This window comes from Sinohyriopsis cumingii, chromosome 14 (assembly GCF_028554795.1).
Source record: "Sinohyriopsis cumingii isolate HCF-2022 chromosome 14, ASM2855479v2, whole genome shotgun sequence".
Taxonomy (NCBI): Eukaryota; Metazoa; Mollusca; class Bivalvia; order Unionida; family Unionidae; genus Sinohyriopsis; species Sinohyriopsis cumingii.
In genome coordinates this window covers 11,803,065-11,829,184 of record NC_142974.1, presented here as the reverse complement: position 1 = coordinate 11,829,184, position 26,120 = coordinate 11,803,065, and the positions used below count along the sequence as shown (strand labels likewise).

The window sequence follows — 26,120 nt, the reverse complement described above, 5'->3', positions numbered from 1 at the left end:
GTTGTTAATAACGCATTTATTTTGACAGACCTATAAATCCCAGAGAATTATTAAACGCGGATTGGAATTTTGTGTAAATGTTAAATATAGTAGAGTGCAATGCACAAAATGCTAGCAGCTCACTTTTGTGTAAATTATACATATAAATAGTCAAGTAAAACCCACAGTAGTAGAGCATAATAAGCGTTTCTAAGCCAACCCTATTGTGTATGACTATTATGATTCAGTGGTAGGTTTTTGACAGGTAACACTGGACAACAAATTTTTACAAAAGTCATGTTACTGAAATAAAATTAGTCAATTCTTATCAATTTTTATGTGCTGAACACGAATATGACAGTCAAATTGCAAAATTGGCTCTAGTTTTTTTGTAATCTGCAAGAAATTAATGTTTACATAACGAAATGCATTCCAATAGTAAAAGGTCAACTGTAATAGCCTACCTATAAAAAATCAAATCATTGACTACATCTTAGATTTCTTCGCCTGTCTCTTGTACAGCTGTTCGGGAGCATCTCTGAGGAGTGTCCAGCAGTAGTCAGCCAGCATTGTAGTGGACCATTTTCCCTGGTATCTTTGTTCCATTGTTGCGATATCTTGATGAAAACGTTCGCCGTGTTCATCACTAACAATACCACAGTTGCTAGGAAAGAAATCCAAATGGGAATGAAGGAAGTGAATCTTTAGAGACATATTGCAGCCAAGTTTCTTATACTTCATCAACATGTCTTCTACTAGTTCCTTATAGTTTTCTGCCCTAACATTTCCGAGGAAGTTTGTAGAAACTAGGCGAAAAGCATTCCATGCTTGTTTCGCGTCACCTTCCAGCAAGTTGTTGAACCGGTCATCTTTGAAAAGCTCTCGAATCTGAGGACCCACAAAAACTCCCTCTTTAATCTTTGCTTCGCTGAGTCGAGGGAATTTTTCATGCAGGTATCGGAATGCTGGCAAAGTCCGGTCAATGGCTTTCACGAAGTTCTTCATCAAACCTAGTTTGATGTGAAGGGGTGGTAGCAAGATTTTCTGAGCCTCAACCAGAGCTGGGTGTTGGATATTCTTCTCTCCAATGGCTACATTCTGCCTGTGAGTCCATTCCTTCCTCATGTAGTGCATTTCCCTTGCTCGGCTATCCCACTCGCATAAGAAACACATGTATTTTGTATATCCTTGCTGCAGTCCCATTAAAAGGGCAACTACCTTCAAATCACCACAGAGGTGCCAGCTGTACTTGTTATACTCAATGGAATTCAGTAGCTGCCTTAAGTTATCGTATGTCTCTTTCATGTGGACAGCATACGCTACTGGAATAGATGGAAGAATGTTTCCATTGTGCAAAAGCACAGCCTTGAGACTCAGTTTCGAAGAGTCCACAAATAGTCTCCATTCTTGTGGGTCATGAGTGATTTTTAAAGCATTCATGAGGCCCTCAATATCGGAACAGAATATCAGATTACTTTCCTTTCTGAAGAAAGGCTCCAATTGCAGGTGGCGCTTTCGATATGCAGCAATTGTGACATCTTCTTCTAGAAGATTCCATTGTTGGAGTCTTGATCCTAGCAATTCTGCCTTGTTCTTTGATAAGTCCAAATCACGAATCAGGTCATTTAGTTCTTCCTGTGTTATTCTGTGTGGGGTTGATGATGCACCACAGTGAACATCTGGATCACTGCATGCTGATGGACCAGGAGAAGAACAGGTCGACTCACCTTTGTCTTCGTCAGATGAATCAAGAGAATATTCTGCTGGAGGTTCTGGAATAGGAAGTCCCTCACCATGTGGAACTGGTCTCAAGGCAGACGGAATGTTTGGGTAGACTATTCTCGACTTCTTTCGCTTCGTTATTCCGCCGGAAAGAGGAGGAACCAAGCAGAAGTAACAGTCATTTAGGTGGTTGCTTGGCTCTCTCCACACCATTGGGACTGCAAACGGCATTGATGACCTTTTGCAATTCAACCACTGTGAAAGCTGTGTTGTACATGTAGCACAGCATATATGCGGAGCCCAAGGCTTGTCTTGGTCACCAACCTTGCATCCGAAGTAAAGATGATATGCCTTCTTCACTTGAGAATTGATACTTTTCTTCTGGTTGGCAAATGTCACTTTCCCACAAATATAGCAAAAATTGTTCGCGGTATTAACACACTTTCGAGGCATTACTGTTCTTTATTGTACGTAAATGGATAAAATAATAAGTTTTATGTAACAGTAGCTTGAACTGTCTCGCACAACGTCTAAAATATTTTAAATGCTGAACCTATCTGATTGGGCTTTATATAGTACACTGCTTACGTCAGCTTCAGCAGCCGCCTGGCATTAGTATAATAGGCCTACACATGTATAGTACACTGCTGACGTCAACTTACTTCAGCAGCCGCATGGCATTAGTATTGCATTGCATCAGAAAATGATGCAATCAACTGTGGATGATGTGAGCATGATGGTATTATGCAATGTTACATCATTATTCCGGATGTTGCTGCAGTCCTACTGGAGAAATTTACACAGTGAAACATAGAAAATGAGGTATATGAATATCTTCAAAACGAGAGCCAATACAAATTTTTCACGGTTATATTCGTGTTCGGCACACCAAAATAGTACAGATTAGGGCCTTTTCAAGTCAGTAATGATTTCACTGTTGACCAGTGTAATCAAAAATGAAATCGACGCTGTTGCCTCAACAAAGTTGTTTTGGTAATTGTTTAGACTCACAAGAGGGCCTAGGAGGGGGTAATTATGCTTTCGTCCTAATACAAGATAGGGGTTTGGCAAAGAAATGTTATTATACACTACTACTCGTACAATCTCGCTTCAATTTAAGAAATGCAACTCAAACGTGTCCAAAATTCTACAAAAGTGGTCTTTTGCTAGTTGCGTCCCTTACTTTTGGTTTATCTCAAAATGTTCACGGAGAAGGGTTGCCATACCTTTCGTTTGATACTTTCGTTGAAGTGGATCGCAGTCTTTCGCAAGAGAAGATGACGTTGCATTGTAAACTTATATATGGTAAGATAGGGTTCATTTAGATTTTCTAAGACATGTTTTAAACAAACGTTTTCTTTTTTCCCGAATCAATATATCTTTAACATGACCACATCGGAACCCCGCTGCGTTCATCTCTATTGTACGGTTATCATTAATAGTAAAGAAACCAAACAATATATATATATATATATATATATATATATATATATATATATATATATATATATATATATATATATATATATATATATATATATATATAGTTACGTATATTTGATTTAATTTTGTTGTTTGTTTGTAAGTCTTAATTTTTTTATTCCATTACATGGTACTGTAATGTAATTTTATTTACTGGATTTGACATTGTCCTGAAGTAAACAACTAATGATAGAAACTTTGTATCTAATGCTGACCTAGTTCCTGAAGTTCATTGAGAAGCAGTAATTGTTGAATTAAAAAAAAACGTTTTAATATTTTTGAAAAATCTTTCTCAGAGTGAGATTTATAAAGTGAACTCGAAGCCATACTTGGAGTAAGTGACAAATAATATGCATCAATTAGGTTTTTCCAGAACATTGAGGGCATTTGTTTTGCGTTGTTGCTATATTTACTATTCATATTTTGAGAAAGAATCTTCATTAGTGCCTTAACACTTGAGAAGTCACAATGTTTGATGTTGTGACCAGTTTTGGGCAAATAACTTTATTGTTCTTCAAATTATTTGGATTAAAAGAGATTATTTTTCCCTGGAAATACTTGTGCTCTAAATTAATTATTGGGAAAGGACAGTTATCGAAATTTACACAGAATTCAAGTACTGGATTATTATTTTCTGTGATTAAACAAAGAACTGTTGACACACCAGTACGTCATCGCCTTCCATTTTTAATTTCATCGGTATTCGAACTTAGTTTCATTAGGACTTTTTATTACTAGGACTTCTGTTTTTCAGTTCTTGGATTTTTTCTTTGAGTCGTAAAACCATACGTTCTATTTCTCATTTTTAACTTGTTTTTATAGGTAAATAAATTATTTGTTAAATTTTGCAAAACTTGTCTTCACTCTTTTCTTGTCACTGTTCGAAAGAGCCTAAGCACGTAACAGTATATATATATATATACATATAACATATGCCACATACATTAAAAATAACATGGGATTTAAAGTGTTGGTATAAAGCAAATTGATATACCAATACTATTGGTATATCAAATTGTGATCCGCCCATGGCGCAATAATACGAATATATAAACATTCTTTCAACTGCAGGCCTATAGATCAATGATGATTTTCTACTCATTCATTAATCATAAATGACTTGAAAATAACGATAAAAAGAATTAATAGTCCATGTTTACTAAATAAAATTAAAATGGTACACAATGTCATCCGAATCCTTTTCTCCATTCCCCTCTCCCCTCTCGTGTGTAAGGGACAAAAAAAAAAAAGCAAAAATCTGGAGTGAGAGAAAAAAACTTATGACGCTGGACGACAACATTCAAACTGAACTTGTACCAAGTAACGTACATTAATCTTGTTCGTCTTAACGGTATGTTTAAGCTTTCCTTGGGATCTATCTACTGTGTTCATAACATCAATGATCTATAGTTGCAATTGCCAGTTGACACTAGGCCTACATGTTAAACTTGTCGGTTACGAGCTTACGAGGCACACATACTATATCGTATATAATGCTTTGTTGTTGTTGATTCTGTTACATATATTTGATTTAATTTATATTTGATTTAATATTTGTTTGATTTGATTTTATTGTTTGGTGGTTTTGCAATCTTTTTATTTTCTTTACATGTCAATGTAAAGTAATTTTGTTTACTAGGAATTTTATATTTTCCAGAAAATTCACTTTGACCTGAATCTTTCCATAAATGCCTAATAATAGAAACACTGTTTCTATTTTTGACTTAGTACCTGGCCTTGATTGAGGGTCAAGTAAACAACTGGTATTCTCGTAGTAAAATTATTGGTTCTTATCAAGGACATACATGGGCTACGTGATTTTTTTTTTATGTAAACATGATCACGTGATCCTTTATTTATTTCGCAAGTAGGTATTTCCAAAATTGCGAAATACTTAGAGAGATCGCAGAATTTTGTGGCTTTTAAACACTTGAAGTCAAGTCTTTTTCTTCTGTTGTGACTAGTTTTGAGTTTTTGAGTTTTATTTTAATTTTTCAGATTCTAAAAGATTATTTTGTTTCTCTGGAAGTAGTTTGTGCTCATACATAATTCTTGAAGAAAGAAATTTCTTAAAATTTTTATTTGGATTTCCAGAAACCGTAGGATTAATTATTGTCTTTCTACAAGGAACTAAAGACTTCAACACATCACATGTTACGCCGTACGTCATCACCTTCCATTTTGGATTCTTCGTCGGGACTCGAACTTGAATTCATTAGAACATTTTACTATTAGGACTTCTAAAATAATATTCGTGGATTTTTTAAAATTATTTCTGGATATGATTCTTGAAACCGTAAGTTATTTTTTTCTTTCATTTTTACAATATTTTTCGAAGGGAATAAATTATTTATTATATTTTTGAAAGCTTGTTGTTTTCACTCTTTCTTGTGTTACTGTTTATTCGAGCCTAAACACGTACCGTAAGAATTCTTAAACCTATTATGATGTTGTAAAACTCATTTTGTATTTATTGAATATAAAAATATCCAAATGTTCCCCCCGCCCCATCTCTCTCTCTCTCAGCCTTTCTCAGAATTATCGTAGCTAAATACAGGCGAAATGAATGATGGTAAAGTGCAGTCAAACCGTCCAATAAAAGAGACGAGAGAGAGAGAGAGAGAGAGAGAGAGAGAGAGAGAATTGTATAGTCTTCAGAAATGTCCATTAAAATAGAATAATGACTTAGATGAACAGTCAATATATTAAAATATTTTGATTACCTCCTTTTGGTACGTCATTTCGCTTAGTTTCTATTCCACGCTAATTTCCTTATGCCAGTACGTGACAGTTTAGGTCCAGTGTACAACAGCTAACCCTTTCTACTTTCTTCATATGAACCATATTTCATGTTTACGTCATGAATGTGTCTTATATTGATTTAATAAATGTGAATAAAAAGAAACTTAAATATGAAACAATCAACGTATCAATTTGCATATGTGATTGCGAACAACAAGAAAAATCGTAGAACTATATTTTGTAGCGGGCACAATCGCAGGGATGTGAGGAATTCATTCACTCGGTCAATACACAGTTACCAGGAGCATATCGTAACTACATTCAAAGTGCAAATATGTGTATGTGATGTAAATAATATATATATATATATATATATATATATATATATATATATATATATATATATATATATATATATATATATATATATATATATATATAGTATGTAAGCTGTATCAATGATATACACAAATGGTGGTAATTGTAAAAGTGCATTAACTCATCGTTGTTTTGCTTGTGAGAGCTTTAAACGCATTTGTTATATTAATTCCCGATCATTTCTGATGCCCATGAATATTTACTAATATATCGATCACCGTTTGTGAATATGTATGCCCTTTTTATGTATGCTAACTTGCTTCATGTCAACCAAATCCGCTGACCCTATTGACGGTTTTTTATATAGGACATGGAATGCTACTTAGTGGTCATCTTCATTCCGTCTGGACATAAGACTGCAGCTAACTTCAGCCATCTAGATGAGTCTTCAGCAATGGCTTGTGCCTCGCCTCAGGGAAGTCCCATCTCTTCCAGCTCGGTCTTCACTGATCTTCGCCAGGGCTTTGAATGCACTTTCTTATTATAGCTTGTGTAATTATGCAGTTCGTTCTATCGTCCACTTCAATGCCTCATCCAAGTTTCTGATTTGCCTAAATCTCACTAAACTTATGTTTTATGATTGGGTTTAGAAACAATGTTTTGTTCCCTTTACATGCATTGTTTATCTCTATGCATAGTTTATCCCAATGTGATTTACATATACTATCAGTATTAAATAATCTAATGTATTAACTGCGGGTCCGTTATCTAAGGGGTTTTCATGACAGCGATGTAGATTAACTGGTCATGTTAGTATTTTTTTTAATAAATTAAATATTTAGTCCGATAAATCAACCCACCAAATCTGTGTTGATACTGATGGACGATGTGTGGGTATGCTGTGACCTGTTCATTAAAATGTGCATTTTCGGTGCATGTACATTTTTCGGGAACAAACATGCGAACACTTTGGACACATACCGGTAATCGGTAACAGCCATATCAAGCGCGAAATTCAAAATGGCCACAGGACAGATGATTGTGCTATTCCAGGTGGATTTACAAGTCACCAAACATATGATAAGCTCCGGAAATATAATGTACATGTCAACAAAAGAACTCTACATCCGACGGTAGCTGCATAGCCACGAGATTTACCGGGAAGTGTATAAAAGTGCAACTAAATTTGAATGCATATAATTGCAGCTTTTAAGGAATAGGTGATATCAGCCCCTCACCCGAAAATCAACATCATCGCGGGTGAAGGGCTGATTTATCGGCCTAGTAAATGTTCAGTATGTATATTAATATTACAACCCGTTTTTAATGGCAACTAGTTGGTGTTCTTGTTCTACATATTAAACATGCTCAGTTCATATCCTTTAAAAAACTATTCGCTCCTTAGCTAAAACATACATTACTTGCAGCAGACATTTCCCACGTCGGCATGATTTCTTATATTATTTAATCATGTTATATTGTTTGAGCCTTCAGTGTGATTTGATTTATTATATAAACATGTTATATTCTTTGAGCTGTCGGACCGTTCCGGTGGCATAGTGATTAGAGCATACGCCTCGGATGTGGGATGTCGTGGGTTCGATCCCCAGCCGAGTCATGCCAAAGACTCACAAAAATGGTACTAACAGCTGCCTCGCTTGGCGCTCAGCATTAAGAGGTTAGTGTTAAGACTTGTCGTCCTGGTGTCAGGATAATGTGACTGGGTGGGACATCATGCTACGTGTCTGCGGCATGATGCCCATGTGCTAGACATCACTATAAACAGCCAAACTGCAGACATCGTAGCGATATGACTGAAAAACTGTGAAAGCTATGTTAAAAATCCAAATCACACACACACACACACACACACATATATATATATATATATATATATATATATATATATATATATATATATATATATATATATATATATATATATATATATATATATATATATATATATATATATATATATATATATATATATATATATAATATATATATATATATATATATATATTTGATAATAGTAGGCAGACTTAATATTTTAATACAAATAATACAATCATACAGGCTAGAGAATTTCTACGGAGATTCGAACATAGGTCCGCGGGTAAACGGCATCCATCGCCTTTCCTGCACACACGAATCCATATTCCCTCACGACTAAGCACACATCACCAAAAGATGATGTTACTCAATCTGTGTTATATGTTATTGAGTAACATACTTTTTTTTATACAACAGTTCAGATGAGATCATTAAAATGCTACTCCTACCCTTACTTGCTTATCTAATTACGTGCCGTCTCTTTCCATTAATGCAAACTGGCGTGCCCTAATCGGACGAACTTGAAATTCATTTGTGTATTTACCTAAGGATTTCGATCTTTTTTTTCTAGTAAAGAATACTACTCTGATATGTAGCATATTTCAACATGTTTAGTAAAAAACATTACAACATATTTATCTACACCCACCCAGGAACCTATCTACTTACTGACCAACCAAACAGAATGCCAACACGAACAAAAACATACGTATTGACATACATACATACATATATACATACAGACAGACAGACACACATACATACATACAGACACACACACACATACATGCATTCATACATACATACATACATGCATCCATACAATTAAATAAAAGCAAGAAATGAAGACAGAGAGATCTCTTTTTTTCTCTCTCTCTCTTTCTTTCTTTCTTTCTCTCTCTCTCATATATATATATATATATATATATATATATATATATATATATATATATATATATATATATAAACAAGTACAGAACACTTCGGAGTGGTTAATTTTATCAGAGTCGTTTAATAGCACAACACTTGTGTGCCAGTGGAGGCCCATTACTCAAAACCTGTGTCTTTCATTTGTGAATAAAGAAACAAACCATTTACTGCCTCTCGTATACCAGCATTTCAAAAATCGAAGTTTCGATAAGTTATCGATGATTGATTCTTGGATTGTTGTCCTGGCAACAGATCCATGCGTTCTGTGGAGAGCGCGCACAACAGATTGGCTGCCTTGTTATTTGGTATTGTTGCACACATGGTTTCCACATTAGTGGCACTCGCAGTACACACCGCTTGCGGATACTAGCACTCGCTCACAAGTCATATGGTTCCGTCTTACATGTATTGCCAATAGAGTGGGCTTGTTGCCTGGGCTTTCGTTTCTCGCTGGTTCTTTCACCCTCCCCAATGTCGATACTAGTTCTTAAAATGGCGGAGGTAGAAGAAAATGAATCTGAATCCTACTCTAGATTTGACGACGTTGACGTGGAGAGCATTCTGGCCAGAGTCGAAAGACGTGGACCTTTAACTTTTTCCAGGAAACGGTGTTTATATCAAGGTAAGATGAAATTTTGTTTTCTTAATGCAACCATTCTTTTCCAACGAACCAGTACACAGGGCTAGTTGAAGGAGGTTTTCAGAGACTATCCCTTACATCAGAAGTGGGTTAAAGTCGCTAGGTCCTTGTACTGAATAGCTGAGTTAACAATGAACCTGCACAAACACAAGCACCATCAACCTTACTTCCTTCGCTCACTCTCTCTATCGCATTTTATCTGAGTTGTAGTGTGTACTTTCGACTATGTAAAACATACATACATGCATGCATACATACATACATACATACATACATACATACATACATACATACATACAAATGTTGGCTTACTAACCAAGCATATTTAGTTCCATTTCCTAGGGTATATACATAAATACGTGTATGTATGTATGTATGTATGTATGTACCCTAGGAAATGGAACTAAATATATGTTTGGTTAGTAAGTCAACATTTGAAAGATTTAAATGCACGTTATTTCTTTAGGTCATTGGAACAATGGCATTTACTAACCATTTCTGTTTGCTTTCGCTTTAATTGGCTACCAGCCGATTAATCAGTTAGACGAAATAAGCCTAGTTGCCTTAACACCAAGATCTGGCTCCTTTTCAACTATTTTAAGTCAAATAGACTTGCTTGTACTGTACCTGCTTAATTCTTAATTAACAGAAAGTAATATACTTTTACGAAAGATGTACATTTATGTCCATCATTAAATTAATGATGGGAGTTTGTGATCGAGTCGAATTGGAAAAGGCAGAGAATATAAATCTAAAATACTTTCATTTTTCAACAAACTTAGAAAAAAGATTTATTTTTTTTATCTACTGAGGCTTTTAAATAAATAACAAGGATTGCAAGAACTGCTTATTTGCTATATATATATATATATATATATATATATATATATATATATATATATATATATATATATATATATATATATATATGTATATATATATATATAAGTAAATGAGAAAGATGGATATATATATCCAGTAGTTGTACCTACCTAAATATCCACCAAGCTACCTACTCACATTAATACTTAGGAATCATCATTCCGCACTTTCATATCAGAATAGAGTCATCGTTAGTATTAACGATGCATATATTATCAAACTCTGTATCGGTACTAGAACTGGAGTTGTGTATGTACTGGCACTCGAGTTACCTTCGTTGCGGAATATCCCTCTCTCCAGAATTTCCAATGATTCATTTCGTTAAACACACACACACACACACACACACACACACACAGAGGCCACATACGGAGAGTTTCTAAATTCAATTAAGGTATGCATATATATATATATATATATATATATATATATATATATATATATATATATATATATATATATATATATATATATATATATATATATATATATATATATATATATATAATGTGTTTTTCCCCCATTAATATGAAATCGAAACTTTATTTTTAATTTTAAATGTTTAATAAAATCAGTCCACTGGTTCTGGTGTAATCGTTAGTTCCCACTCCTCCAATGACAACAAACATAAATGTATTATTCATCACAAACCGACACTGAATAAACAAAACACAGGTACAGATATATACACCTGTAGACAAGTTAACTCATCATCACGTGTCAGTCAAACCCTCAACGATGCACTTACCTCTGGAATTACAACAATACAATGTGCAGAGTATTACGTGAAGAACAAGTACTCGAAAAGCTTTTCGGACAAACGCGTAGCATCCTTCCAAGCAACCTCAGGAACTGCGGGAGAAAGAGGGGTAGTCAATCCAATAACCTTAGGTGGGGGCGGGGGGACGAGGCAGAATTTCGCGCAACTCTTCTGTGTTCGGACATACAGATTTAATGTCCGACATACCAGAATGACACCATGGACAAAAATTAAGTGGTCACAATGTAAACATTTTCATCCATTTTTATGTCAAATTTTCTGTATTGGCTTAAATTGAAAACTAATTATTATGGGGCAATTAGCAAAATATATGTTTTTAATTTACATGACGTGCTGTGGTAATGAATATGAGTGGACATCTCAGCTTTGATGATAAGTAAATTTTCAACTAATGAAATAATATTCATTTCATCTTTACTATAGTCGATTTTTAAATGAGGGAACATAACTAGAAGACATTGTTACCTTCATTTATTGATTGAGTTTCTAGTATTCATAGTATAATGGGACACACACACACAAACACACACACACACACACACGCACACACACACACACACACACACACACGAGTCACTCAGATTTGATTCATTTGATTTAGGTACCTATGGAACGGACATTTATTTCACTGGAGCGGTTTGTTGAAGCTATACGGTAGCTTATGTTAGGGTTTATTATAACTTCATTAAGTACAGTAGGCCAATGAAAATCAAACGCGAACACAAGCCTCTTGCTACCGTTTATATCGGATTATGATATTATACAGGTGTGTTGCGAAGAACTTTGCAATAAATATGCTCATGTGGCATAAACATTATTGGCACGGAGGCGGGAATCTAATACAAAAGAACCAGCCATTTTTTTATACTTTAGGGTGCAAGGGACAGTTTTTACGCACAACAAATAAAATACATGAGTGAGCTCAAAAAGGTCCATATTTTGGATAGGTATAATAAAGCAAAACATAAGAATACCATTCTCTTGACCTGACAAGACAGTGGAAAATATTTGGGGGTATTAAGCGGTTCTCACATTACTCGGTCTCGTTTGGGGGTATTAAGCGGGTCTCACATTACTCAGTCTCGTTTGGGGGTATTAAGCGGGTCTTACATTACTCAATCTTGTTTGGAGGTATTAAGTGGATCTTACATTACTCAGTATTGTTTGGGGGTATTAAGCGAGTCTCACATTACTCAGTCTCGTTTGGAGGTATTAAGCGGGTCTCACATTACTCAGTCTTGTTTGGGGATATTAAGCGGGTCTCACATTACTCAATCTTGTTTGAAGGTACGAAGCGGGTCTCACATTACTCACTCTTGTTTGTGGGTATTAAGTGGGTCTTACATTACTCAATCTTCTTTGGGGGGTATCAAGCGGGTCTCACATTACATTAAGCTAGATTTCGAGTTCAGCGCTTTTGAAGAAAGAAAATGTTGCATGGTGACCGTTTATGCTGATCTTTCCACCGACTTAGACAATTTCATCAAGATTTCGGACTTGCGACCAGATTGACAATTTGGGAAATGTTTCTTTCATTTTTGGAGCTTCTTTTAATTAAAAATATGTTCTCTACTTTCCTCTTATAAATAAATAAGGTTTTGTTCCTGAAACAAGTTACAATGTATGACGTTTTGCAGGTAATAACGTATGATGTGCAGATAACGTTAGATAGATGTGAAAAGAACAAACATGGCACGTACTTCCATTGTTAAACAAAAATGAATTTACTCGCAGTGAAATTGTACTTTTGCTTTTAGTTTGTTGCAGATTTCTGGCGGTATATCTATTTAAATCTGTTGACTTACTGTTTGTTAGGGTTTACTGTTGTTTTCAAATGACTGTATACTTTCTGAAAGTACGAAGCTCATTGGCTGGCTTTGTACAAAACAGAGAAGTAGACAACACAAATACTTGTTCATTTAGTTTTCTTTCTGCGCTCTTTGGAATTACTATGGAACATCTTACAATCTGTCTGCTGCCGTGGTATTGATCCAGCTTAATCAACATTCATTGGTCTTCTAGTTTACACGCATATGATAACCTGTCAGTATCAATGACCTAGTAATTTAAATCCGTAAAACACCAATTACGGACTAATTGGATAATTATTACCATACTAATCATTTCCCGTCACGAGTGTTCCCTCGTCAAATTCTTCTTCAGTTCATTTTATCCGTTATTTTATTCATTTAGAAACACGAGTAGAGCACTAATTTTCAGCATTTCTATTTTAACATGTTTTATTGAGGAAAGAAAAACGGATTAGATCGGGCATGAATTGACTCTGTAATTAAAAATCTTTCCAAACGTATAAAAACACGAGGATCAGTTACTTAGAATTATATACACATTGGTGTTAATGTCACAACTCGTTTCTTTTAGTCGGTTTATGAAGATTGTTAAACCATTACATTTTAGGGAATACTATTGGAAAATTGCATGGCCAAATTGCAATGAAAGATTAAAAAATAGAATACATTATTATGATGAAGATGATCATATTGCTATAGAAATATTTCGCTTCTTTTTGTTCCTTGTTTTATTACTCAGTTCTGCAGAGGTAAACAACGTAAAATTCAATGAAGCTGAAAAACAGGTATTTCTTTACTGAAAGAATTTTGTGATCAAATTGTAAGTTTACAGCATAGGAATACAAGAACTCGATCTACGTCCTAGTTATTACATTTAGTATCTTTCGTTCGTGACAGTTTCGTACAAAGTGAGTGAAAATCTCTTTAAATGCTAATGCTGAAACGATATATTCCACTTAAGAGATTGTATAGTTTCCTTCAGTATGTTTTTTTTTTCTCCCCCGTATAGAACGTGGAAATCAGTAAAGTAGACATGCAACTTCCATATCTAAGTTTTCACATGCCTGAGCTTTAACCGTGTCATTTGTTAAATTAGGTTTTATCCGTACGTTGCTTAAACTCCATGTTTCGTAAAAAAAGGTACCGATATACTTTAATAGTGTGTGCGTGCAGTTATTTTCTTGGTAATCTCGTTTCGAGCATTTCGGTGTGACAATTATGTGTGAAATGTTTTCGCCAAATTTCGCCGGTAATTTCATGGCAGGTATCCACATGCAATACGAAGTTCGTTACATTGGCATGTGCCCTTGGGGAGCCCGTGAACTAGGACAGCAACGACACGTTTTTCAGCACATGATAAACTTTACATGACAGCTAGTATATTTGGTGGAGGAAGAATCCAAGAAGACCCTGGGAGGAAACACAAACCCACGGCAAGCTACGTGTCACTTTCCTTTTATTTTTCTCTGGTTATTCCTCCACCAAATATAATGGTCGCCATATATGGCCTATTATGTGTTGAAAAATGGCGTTAAACCCTCAAAACCACCAAACAGTCTAATTAGACCAAAAAGTAAAGAAGTGGTATACGCAGGATTCTGACCAATCATTTCATACCATTATCATAGTTCTTGATAAAAATAAATATATTGTAAAATGATTTATCATTAACACTCAGAAGGAGTTCAGTGAATACTCAGAAGTAAATATGCAGTTAATCTAAGATTTATAAAGCAATTTTATTTCATAATTGCTTGACATAGTTTCGTAGTTCATACTTATAAAAGGTTTCCTGAGTGACAGCAAGTTGTAAGAACTTAATCTACTGCAATGGCCATACCGTCATTTGACTCCTCTTTTCAAACAGCTATCATATTTCAGAAACGGAATCTAGTATAAACAAAACTTCAACGCTGTGTAAATATAAAACAAACAACAGTAATCATGCAGTCTTAGTACTTACTCAGCTTTGAAAAAGACCTAGTATGCAGTTAGTAGTTATCCAATTTATAGTCCCTCATTATTACCGTGGGTAACTGGCTATACTTATGTATCACTCACCATAATGACTCAAATTATACATTATGTGTACTTATGTTTTATTAACTTTATAATATATTATATGTGCGTATTCTCAATCATACTCATTATAATGTCTCTCAGGATGCATTAAGGATTCTCAAATGTAATTCACTATATAGTTCCTCATTATACCGATATTCTCACAAATCACTCACCTTAGTATCATTCCTTATACCGTATATATACTCATTGATCACCCAACGCATCGCTAGACAGCGTGCGAACGAGTACTGGCAACAACTGTGTGAAGATATCCAGCGGAGTGCCGAGTCCTGAAAATATCCAAGGTATGTACAGTGGCATCAAGAAGGCTCTAGGCCCTACAGTGAAACAGGTTGCTCCCCTGAAATCTCTGATGGGAGAGAAGATCACAGACCGTGGGCAACAGATGGCCAGATGGGTGGATCACTACTCAGAGCTATACTCCCGAGAGACGTCAGTCACCGATGCAGCTCTCAGCAGCATAAAGAATCTGCCCACCATGGAGGAGCTCGACAAAATACCAACTTTAGAGGAGCTCAGCAAAGCAATCGACTCCCTCCCAAACGACAAAGCACCAGGTAGTGACAGCATCCCGCCCGAAACCAACATTGTTTAAACCACTGCATGAGCTATTTTGCCTCTGCTGTGAGGAAGGATCAGTCCCCCAAGACATGCGTGATGCCACAATTGTGACCCTTTACAAAAACAAGGTCGACCGCAGTGAGAGTAATAATTACAGAGGGATCTTGCTCCTGAGCATCGTTGATAAAGTGTACGCCCGCATCATACTCAACAGGCTGCAGTTGCTGGCGGACCGTGTGTACCCGTAATCTCAGTGCGGTTTGAGAGCAGGCAGGTCGATGACAGACATGATCTTCTCCCTACGACAACTCCAAGAGAAGAGCAGAGAGCAAGGTCAACCACTCTACACGATGTTCATCGACCTCACCAAGGCTTTTGAATTGGTCAGCAGGAAGGGCCTTTTTGAACTTCTCAGTAAGATCGGTTGCCCCCCAAAATTCCGCAGCATGATAATCTCTTTCCATGCAGATATGAAGGGAACAGTCCTGTATGATGGATCCTCCTCAACCTCCTTCCCAATTAACAGCGGAGTGAAGCAGGGCTGCATGCTGGCACCAACCCTTTACTGATCGTTTCTCCCTGCTCCTGTCCTACGCCTTAGACTCGTCCACGGATGGCATATATCTACACACCAGGTCCGATGAGAGGCTGTTCAACCTGGCACGACTGCGCTCAAAGACCAAAGTGAGAGCTGTGCTCATCAGGGAGATGCTTTTCGCAGATGACGCAGCTCTTGTGACCCCCACCGAGGAAGCCCTCCAGAGACTTGGAGACCGTTTTGCTGATGCCTGCATGCAGTTTGGTCTCACCATCATCATGGAAGAAACAAATGTCAGCGTGCAAGATACCACCATTGCCCCTTCCATCAAAATCGACGGTGTCACCCTGGAAGCAGTCAACAACCTTTATCTACCTGGGGTCAACCATCAGCAACACTCTCTCGCTTGATATGGAGCTGGACAGAAGGCATGGAAAGGCAAACACCATCACTGCAAGACTAAGGAAGAGGGTGAGGGAAAACAACGCGCTGACAGAGCACACCAAGGTCCAAGTCTACCAGGCCTGCGTTCTCAGCACCCTTTTATATGGAAGTGAGACCTGGAGTACCTACATGAGGCAAGAGCGCTGGTGCAACTCCTTCCATATACGGTGCCTAAAACGCATCCTGAAAATCAGCTGGCAAGACAGTGTTCCACACAGCGAGATCCTGCAGCGTGCAAGTACCCCCAGCATGTATTCCCTGCTGAGCAAACGCCGCCTTCGATGGCTGGGACACGTCCGACGCATGGAGGATGGAAGGTTGCCAAAGCACATCCTATATGGACAGATGGCCACTGGAATGAGAAGAGTCGGCCGCCCCTCACTCCGTTTCAAGGATTATGCAAGAGGGACGTGAAGGCATGCGACATTTCACCCAATGGCTGGGAAGTGCTGGCCGAGGACCGAGGCACTTGGAGACTGACGGTAAACAAGGGCATATCAGTCACTGATGCGAAGAGAGCCCAGTTGGCGGCGGAGAAACGTGAGAGAAAGAAGAACGCGGCAGCAACCACAGTAACTCAGACTTCTCAGTATGTCTGCACCAACTGCAATAGGGACTGTCACTCACGTATAGGCATGCACAGCCACAGCAGACGATGCCAACACCCCAGAGACAGACAACACCCAAGGGCGCTATTCTCATGGTCTCTCGAAACTGAGTCGCCAATGATGATGATATATACTCATTGATCACTCACTGTAGAGTCCATCATAATACGTTGGGCACATTCACTAAAAGCTCAATATACCGTCCCTCATAATACCATAGGTAAACGCATGCATGTGTGTGTGTGTGTGTGTGTGTGTGTGTGTGTGTGTGTGTGTGTGTGTGTGTGTGTGATTTGGATTTTTAACGTAGCTTTAACAATTTTTCTGTCATATCGATACGATGTCTATAGTGTGGCAGTTTATAGTGATGTCTAGCACTGGGGCATCTAGCGAGGCAGCTGTTAGCACCAATTTTAAGTTTTTGGTATGACTCGGCTTGGGTTCTAACCCGCGACCTCCCGCATCTGAGGCTGACGCTTTAACCACTAGGCCACCGGATCGGTCTTTACTATACTCACTATATAGTCCCTCATAATAATTTGGGTATAATTGTTGATCACTCGCTATATCGTCCGTCAGTATTCTGTTGATATACTCCAATATCATTCTTTTCATGTTCACTCATTATACTGTGGATATACTCACTGATCCCTCATTATACGGTATTTATAATCATGGATTACTCACTGTATAGTCTCTTATCATAATGTGGGTATACGTATGGGTGACTCACTATAGAATCATTCATTATAATGTGGGTATACGTATGGGTCACTCACTATAGACTCATTCATTATAATGTGGGTATACGTATGGGTCACTTACTATAGAATCATTCATTATAATGTGGGTATACGTATGAGTCACTCACTATAGAATCATTCATTATAACGTGGGTTGACGTATGGGTCACTCACTATAGAATCATTCATTATAACGCGGGTATACTTATGGGTCTTTCACTATAGAATTATTCATTATAATGTGGGTATACGTATGGGTCAATCACTATAGAATCATTCATTATAATGTGGGTATACGTATGGGTCACTCACTATAAAATCATTCATTATAATGTGGGTATACGTATGGGTCACTCACTATAGAATCAATCATTATAATGTGGGTATACGTATGGGTCACTCACTATAGAATCATTCATTATAATGTGGGTATATTCATGGATAACAAACAATTGAATCAATCATTATAACATGGGTATAACTAACTCACTATAGAATCATTCATTATAATGTGGGTATACGTATAGGTCACTCACTATAGAATCTATCATTATAACATGGGTATACGTATGAGTCACTCACTATAGAATCATTCATTATAACGTGGGTATACTTATGGGTCACTCACTATAGAATCATTCATTATAATGTGGGTATACATATGGGTCACTCACTATATAATCATTCATTATAATGTGAGTATACGTATGGGTCAAGCACTATAGAATCATTCATTATAATGTGGGTATACGTATGGGTCACCCACTATAGAATCATTCATTATAATGTGGGTATTCGTATGGGTCACTCACTATAGAATCATTCATTATAATGTGGGTATATTCATAGATAACAAACTATAGAATCAATCATTATGACGTGGGTATAATTATAGGTAACTCACTATAGAATCATTCATTATAGCGTGGGTATACGTATGGGTCACTCACTATAGAATCATTCATTATAAAGTGGGTATACTTATGGGTCACTCACAATAGAATCATTCATTATAACGTGGGTATACGTATGAGTCACTCACTATAGAATCATTCATTATAATGTGGGTATATGTATGGGTCACTCACTATAGAATCATTCATTATAATGTGGGTATACTTATGGGTCACTCACTATAGAATCATTCATTATAATGCGGGTATACGTATGGGTCACTCACTATAGAATCATTCATTATAATGTGTGTATACGTATGGGTCACTCACTATAGAATCATTCATTATAATGTGGGTATGCGTATGGGTCACTCACTATAGAATCATTCATTATAATGTGGGTATACTTATGGGTCACTCACTATAGAATCATTCATTATAATGTGGGTATATTCATGGATAACGTTTAAGTGATTAAATGCAGTTTCATTACGGACACTAAGCTATAATTAATGTTATTCACTGTCTAACCAACCGTAATATAGTTTAATATAATTAAATACCCTGTTACTGTGTTTGTAAGTATTCCTATTTATATATCTACAGACAGACAGACAAACAGCGCGAGACACACACACATACACGCAATGGGAACTACTATGGAAAACCTACCATATTCCACGAGGGAACAGTTATAAAAAACCTACTATAGTTCCTGAGACAACAGTAATGAAAAACATAACCTATTTACCTATAGAACAGTTAGAAAAACCTATCATATTTCTTAAGGAAACAGTTATGAAAAACAGTGTATCATTGTTCCTTGAAGGAAACTTAGTGAAAAATTGCTGTATGACTGGATACCAGGCATGTAACCAGACTCTGCACAACTCTTCCATATTTTCTGAGATACAATAATGAATACAAGTTTATGAAAGTGTTCTATGAGAGAAGACGGTTAAAATTACATATGCAAACATTAACTAAGTCGTCGTAAAAGTCAATTACTTGAATACTTTCCAAATTTCCAAAAATAAACAATAATGGAGAGCAGTAAAATGAAGCACGTAATAAAATTCGTGTAAATCAATAAACAAGCAGCCATTCAGTCAGTCTTTACAAAAACATCCTATTGAGAACCATGATGACGTTATCTAACTAAACTTTGCAAAAATGCTGTTGAAAACAATGAAAATAATATATTTATTTAACCCAACTTTGCAAAAACATACTATTAAGAACTGTGAGAACTAGGCAGTTATCTAGCCCATCTTTACAAAAAAGCCACTTTTGAGACAACGAGAACCTTGCATTATTAAGAGGTTAGTTTTATGACTAGTCGGCCTGGTATCAGGATAATGTGAGTGGGTGGAACATCTTGCTACATGTCTGCGGCATGATGTCCCAGTACTGGAAATCACTATAACCTGCTACACCACAGGCATCGTAGCGATATGACTGATTCAGCTTTAAAGCTACGTTAAAAACCAAATCACACACACACACACACACACACACACACACACGCGCGCGCGCACGCACACACACACAGAACCTTGTAGTTACCTGACTTTGAAAAAGCTGCTATCGAGAACCATGAAAACCATGTTGTTATTAAACAGCTTTGCAAATTCTACTGTTAACAACCATGAAAAACCTCGGGTTTAACTTTCTTTGCAAATTCCTGCTATCGACAACCATGAAAACCGTGAATTTATCTGACTTTGCAGAAAGCTACAATTAGTAACAACAAGAAATATGCATCGATCAAAATCAGCTTTGCACGAACATCCTGATTGTCCTGAAAAGTGAAAGGAAGTGTTTAGTAAAATAATTCAGTGAAAATATACTTGCAATACAATATAACCATCTAGTCCACTTGTATCTAAAGGAATTCAGCGACAAATTCATAGAAAGTTGTAATTATTGTCATCATCCAGATGAATTTTACAAAACTCTTCTAAATTACCCAAAATGGAAAATATTAGTCCCCATTGTTCTCAAAGGGAATTCGGTGAAAATGTCATATTAAGCAGTAACCATTTAGTCATACGACCCAGTTCTGAAAACATTTATGGATTTCATGAGAGAATAGTAATACAGAATAATTCCTCATACTGTTCCCTTTGGGAATTTAGTAAAATATTCACCGAAAACCGTGAGCAAGCAGCCAATAACCCAACTATGGAAAAAGATGTATATATTTCCCGACTGAATTGTAGTAAGAAAAGTCATCAGTCTAAATTATAAAGAAATGAAGATTTTTTTTAACGCAAACCTGTTGTACATTCCTGGAGGGAAGAGTGATAGAAAGCAATATGTCAAATTATGTCTTGAGGAACTCGACAAGAATGTCACGCAAAAGCAGTAACAATACAGTTATGAAAAATCATTTCTTTAAGAAAAGACTTCCACAGTTTCTGAGGAAAAGTAATGGAAAACAGTATATCAAATTGAAACCATGCAATGATCAAACTCAGATCTTAGAAACATACTTTCTACCCCCAGGTCAGTAACATAAACCAGTAAATCACATTTGTTCTTTGAAGTTGAAGCAACTTCTATTATAATATAATGTAAAAGCAGAAACCATGCAGTTATTAAACTCAGTTCTTTAGAAACTTGTTACAAGTACTGAAAGCAGAGGAGTAAACAGTCCTTTTGTAAAACAGCATGTAAAAAGCAATTACTGTGCTGTCATATAATTAAGTTATGTACTCGGAGGGAATAGTAATTGAGAGCAAGACAGCATGTAAAAAGCAATTACCGTGCTGTCATATAATTAAGTTATGTACTCAGAGGGAATAGTAATTGAGAGCAAGACATTAAATCGTTTCCTGAAAGAATTCAATGCAAAAATTCGTATGAAGAAGGAGTAAAACAGTCTTTTTTGAAAAACCGCATGTGAAAAACAATTACCGTGTTGTCATTAAACTCAAACTCATTTATATGTTCAAATTGTTTCCTGAAAAAAATTCAATGTAAAAGTTCGTATAAAGCTGTAACTATTACCATCATAAACCTTGAATAAAAACCTTCTGTATTTCCTGTGATAACTATAATGGAAAACACTCCCTCCGAGTGTTCAAATAAACTTTTTGCACGAACGTGTTTTCTCAAGATTCCAATAAAAGGGGCCCTTAACGCCCCTATTTTGAATTTAGAGGCCTTTTAATGTTTTTAGCGAATCCTGTCCATTATTTATTTTATAAATATTTTATTTAAACTATTTTAATTAGACTATTATAGAAGTCCCACCCAGGCGCGATTTTGGCTGGAAGTTAAATTAGTGAAATATGGGTGTAAAGCTCCGAACCCCAGGTCAGCGATGCCGACGGTTAAATGGTTAGATATACAAAAAGGTTGAAATTCAATATATAATAATTTAATAACAATTCAAAAATCAAATGCTTTAAATTTCCAATTACACTCCTTCCGCTCGACCATTTAATAACCTACTACATCATTTGATTATCAGTGTGAGATCGATTTCCATCTGTCCTTGTATTTCTACTCATCTGTTGTATCCTTTCTCTCTCCTATTTCTCCAATTCCTTCTCCTCTTCCTCCAAGACTTTCTCCAAATTCCTTCTCCTCGACTGCTCTATACTCCTTCTTCTCGTCCTCTATTTTCTCCTGTAGGCTCCTTTTCCTCCTCGTCCACCTTATCTCCACATTCTCTCCACCGACTAGACTTCTGTCGACTTCAACTGTTTCAGCTAGTCACACTTCCGTCTCCAACACTTTAAGATTCGGGACTCTATCGAACCAGAAGTTCTGTGTCTCTAAAAAACTTCCAGTGAAAAGGACGGTACAATATTTTCCCTAAGCCCTCTCATCTCACACTAAACCCAGCCTATCATCAGATAACAGCTATTAAATTTCTTTGGTCACGCATTCATTCCCATCGAGATACCCATACATTCTTGTATGGTACAACAAACGTCATAATACAGCACGGTATCAATTACTTCTTATACATACATCCATAAATTCCGTGACATCAATACATATTCCTAATCCTGTTATACTAAACAATATCACAATAATCAGATGAGTTTCTTTACATTACAACTCATACAAAGTACACAAATATTCAAATATCCATGCTCTGATATATGCATATGTCCATAGTAGCTTATCTTACACACTCCAACCATTTTCCAGATTCACAATTCAAGCATGTTTAAATTCTAACATAATGCATCAATAAATGCACTAGTACGAATTACCCTAATAGCGAATTGCAAAATTTATTCTGACCACAAGCTAACAATCTAGATAACTCCGCCTCGCATCTAATAATTCTCTACGTAGGCTCAAGAACATTTCTCAAATACGCATGCAAATGAAACACCAGAAAGGTGATTCTAGATAATAAACGATGCTAGTAATTAAGTATTCATACTGCAAATAATAACAATTATGATGCCGTAATATTCTGCAAAAATCGATCAAATAACTTACTGACCGTTTTGAAGATTTTCTTTCCTTAGAATCTACCACTAGGTTTTGCCGCCAAATTACTTTTTTTTTTGGGAGGGTGATCTCTCCTCTTTGATCTTTGCAGACCAGTTAGGGAGACCATCCTGACCTACTTGTAAGTGCTTGCTATATTGTATATGTTGTATTGTATGATTTTTATTGATTGCATTTTTTTCTAAATTAAATATTATTTGATTTGTATCTTTTTGATTCTGTAAATTTTATTTTTTTCCCCTCAAAATTCAATCATCTGTTCTAGGTATTCGTCTTGCTACCAAAAAGTAATCTTCCATCTTTTGTACTCTTCTTCTCTTAGTTTCCTTCTTTTTTCCGTTCTTTCTTCCATCTTTTGTACTCTTCTTCTCTTAGTTTCCTTCTTTTTTCCGTTCTTCTGTTTCTATCTCTATGTAGTTTTATCCTTTGATCCTCCGTCAGGATTGATTGTGCTGTTGTGGTTGTTTTTGTTTTTGTTGATGTTGTTGGTATAGCTTCCTCTGGTTCATATTGTTGCTTGAGAGCAGCGATCATTTGTGCTTGGGCTGGTTTCTTCTTGTCTTCCTCTTGTGTTTTTGTTTTGTTTTGTTTTTGTTGTCTCTAGCTTCTCTTTTTGCTGTTTTTGTTTTTGTTGTAATTGCTTTTGTCCTTGTTGTTGCTGCTGTACTCTTTTGTCGTTGTTTTGGAATTGGTTTTTCTTGCTGCTGTTTGTTTTGTTTTTGTTCCTGTTGCTGTTTGGGATATTGTATCTCTTTTTTTTGTTGCTGGTTTGCATTTTGTTTTACTCCCTGGTGTTGCGTTTTCTCAGTAAACATTTCTGTTGTATTAATTCTTGCTGTGTCAGCTATCCTCTTTTTAGGGTCATTTTCTATCTGTATAGTGTGAGTCTGCTTCTCTTCCTGTTAATGGTTTTGTTTGTGTTGTTATTGTTTGCTTGCTTGGTATTCTGTAGTCTCTGTGTCTCTTGATTTGTTGGACATTTATAATGTGCATGTCCTGTCTTCTCACATCTGTTACATTTACGGTCATAGATGCATCCTTTATACCTTGAGTTTACTAGAAATCCTTATATAAAAAATGCTCTCTTCATTTCTCTCAGTTTGCTTTTTCGATTTCCAGTATTCCTATTCCGTTGTATATTATTGTGAAAGGGATCGTCGCCAGTCTGGATGATATTGCTTTTATGCAGAATTTCTTTTCAAACTGTGTCACCACTGCCTCTGATGGAATTTCCAGGGGAATGTCTGACAAGTGAAGTTCTCCTGTTTGTTTCTTAACTTTCCTTAAAATGGGTGTTGGTTCTTTTACCATGACTTTTTCTTTCCCTATGTCGATCTCTCCATAAGGTAGTATTGATTTTTTCCCTCTGGGTCTGATGATGTATCCTTTATGTCCATTAGGGTTAAATGAGTAGAATAGTTTTATGTAGTCCGAATTTAGTACTTTCATTGCAATCATTACCGATGATGCTCCCGGTACTTTATCCCAGGGTATGTGTGACATGTCCAGCTCTTGTGTTCCTTCTTTGTATGAACACTCAAGGAAACTCCCTTCACGTGTTTCAGTTCTCCTAATCTTGAATAATTCTCCTAGTTTTTTAAGTTCCTTTCTAGCTACCGCCATGTTTTCTCGTGTTTCACGTGCTTCAAGTTCACATTGTTGGTCAATCTATTGTACCTGTATTTCTTGTAATTTAGCTTAGTTTATGTTGAACGTGATTCTTCTACTGCATATCTTGTTCTGGCATCATAGTTTCTATTTCAGAATCGGGTTTGCTTTGTAAGTGCCATTGACAAAAATAAAGACTTTACTTCTCAAGACGGAGAATCACAATCAGAAATTACGAGTGGCTCTCTCGGAGTAACCCTATTACTTAGCAGTCTTCCCCCTGGTGAATACCTACTTTTCATTTACAAGTTTGAAATTTATCATTCGTCCTGCATTGTAATCACACCCTCTATCTCATTTCCAGTTGGATATCGCTGTGAACCGATCCAATCAAATTTAGCGGACAATGTCCCTCTCGCTGTCTGTTAACGTGGGTACGGATAAAAACGCACCTCGTTCACCCCGCGTGCTTCCCTCTGATCTTAGGACTAAACTCACATTAGGTGTGATACGGCAAGCCTTTGTCAAATGATGCGAATGGTCGCCTTCGCCAACTCAAGTTTCCTTTCTCTGGCGGATCACGGTAGCATTGCATACGAGTTTAGCACTAGCCTGCGGAAATCTTTGAACATCAAACACACGGGTCCAGTAATATTTCCAAGAGAGTAGATTATAGCTTATACATGACTTTATAGCTGGGGCTTAGCAAACGTGACATGCATACTTACGTCATCACTAAAATTATGAACTTTAAATTTATTTAAATTAATCTCATTGTAGTATTTTCCGGTTGAAATTAAATTATTGTTGATTTGTTTTCTTTAGATAAGTGTTGAAATACTACAGTATCTACACAAACTCTCACAATGGTGTTTTTTGATAAGTTGCAATATAATTGAAAAAAAATTAAATCTCATTTCCTTCATTTTAAAAACCAACCTTTTAATTCGTGATCGGTGGCAGAATGATTGGTCCCTTTGTGTTTTTGACAATGAATGGACGAACTGACACTTCCGGTTCTGGTATCTGATTCTC

General features: G+C 36.3%; 1 protein-coding gene across 4 annotated transcripts in view; it reads left to right on the top strand.

The window, feature by feature from the left end:
* Positions 1-9,315: 9,315 nt before the first annotated feature.
* Positions 9,316-26,120, top strand: part of LOC149783252 (contactin-5-like) — a 95,769-nt gene continuing 78,964 nt past the window's right edge. Inside the window, exon 1 of one of the 4 annotated variants that reach the window (XM_089931468.1) lies at positions 9,316-9,631. In XM_089931468.1, coding sequence (XP_089787594.1) covers positions 9,481-9,631 — 151 coding nt within the window. In that variant the 5' untranslated portion in view covers positions 9,316-9,480. The remainder of the gene's footprint in view (positions 9,632-26,120) is intronic. The other 3 variants (XM_089931469.1, XM_089931471.1, XM_089931470.1) reach the window with 3 other exon arrangements.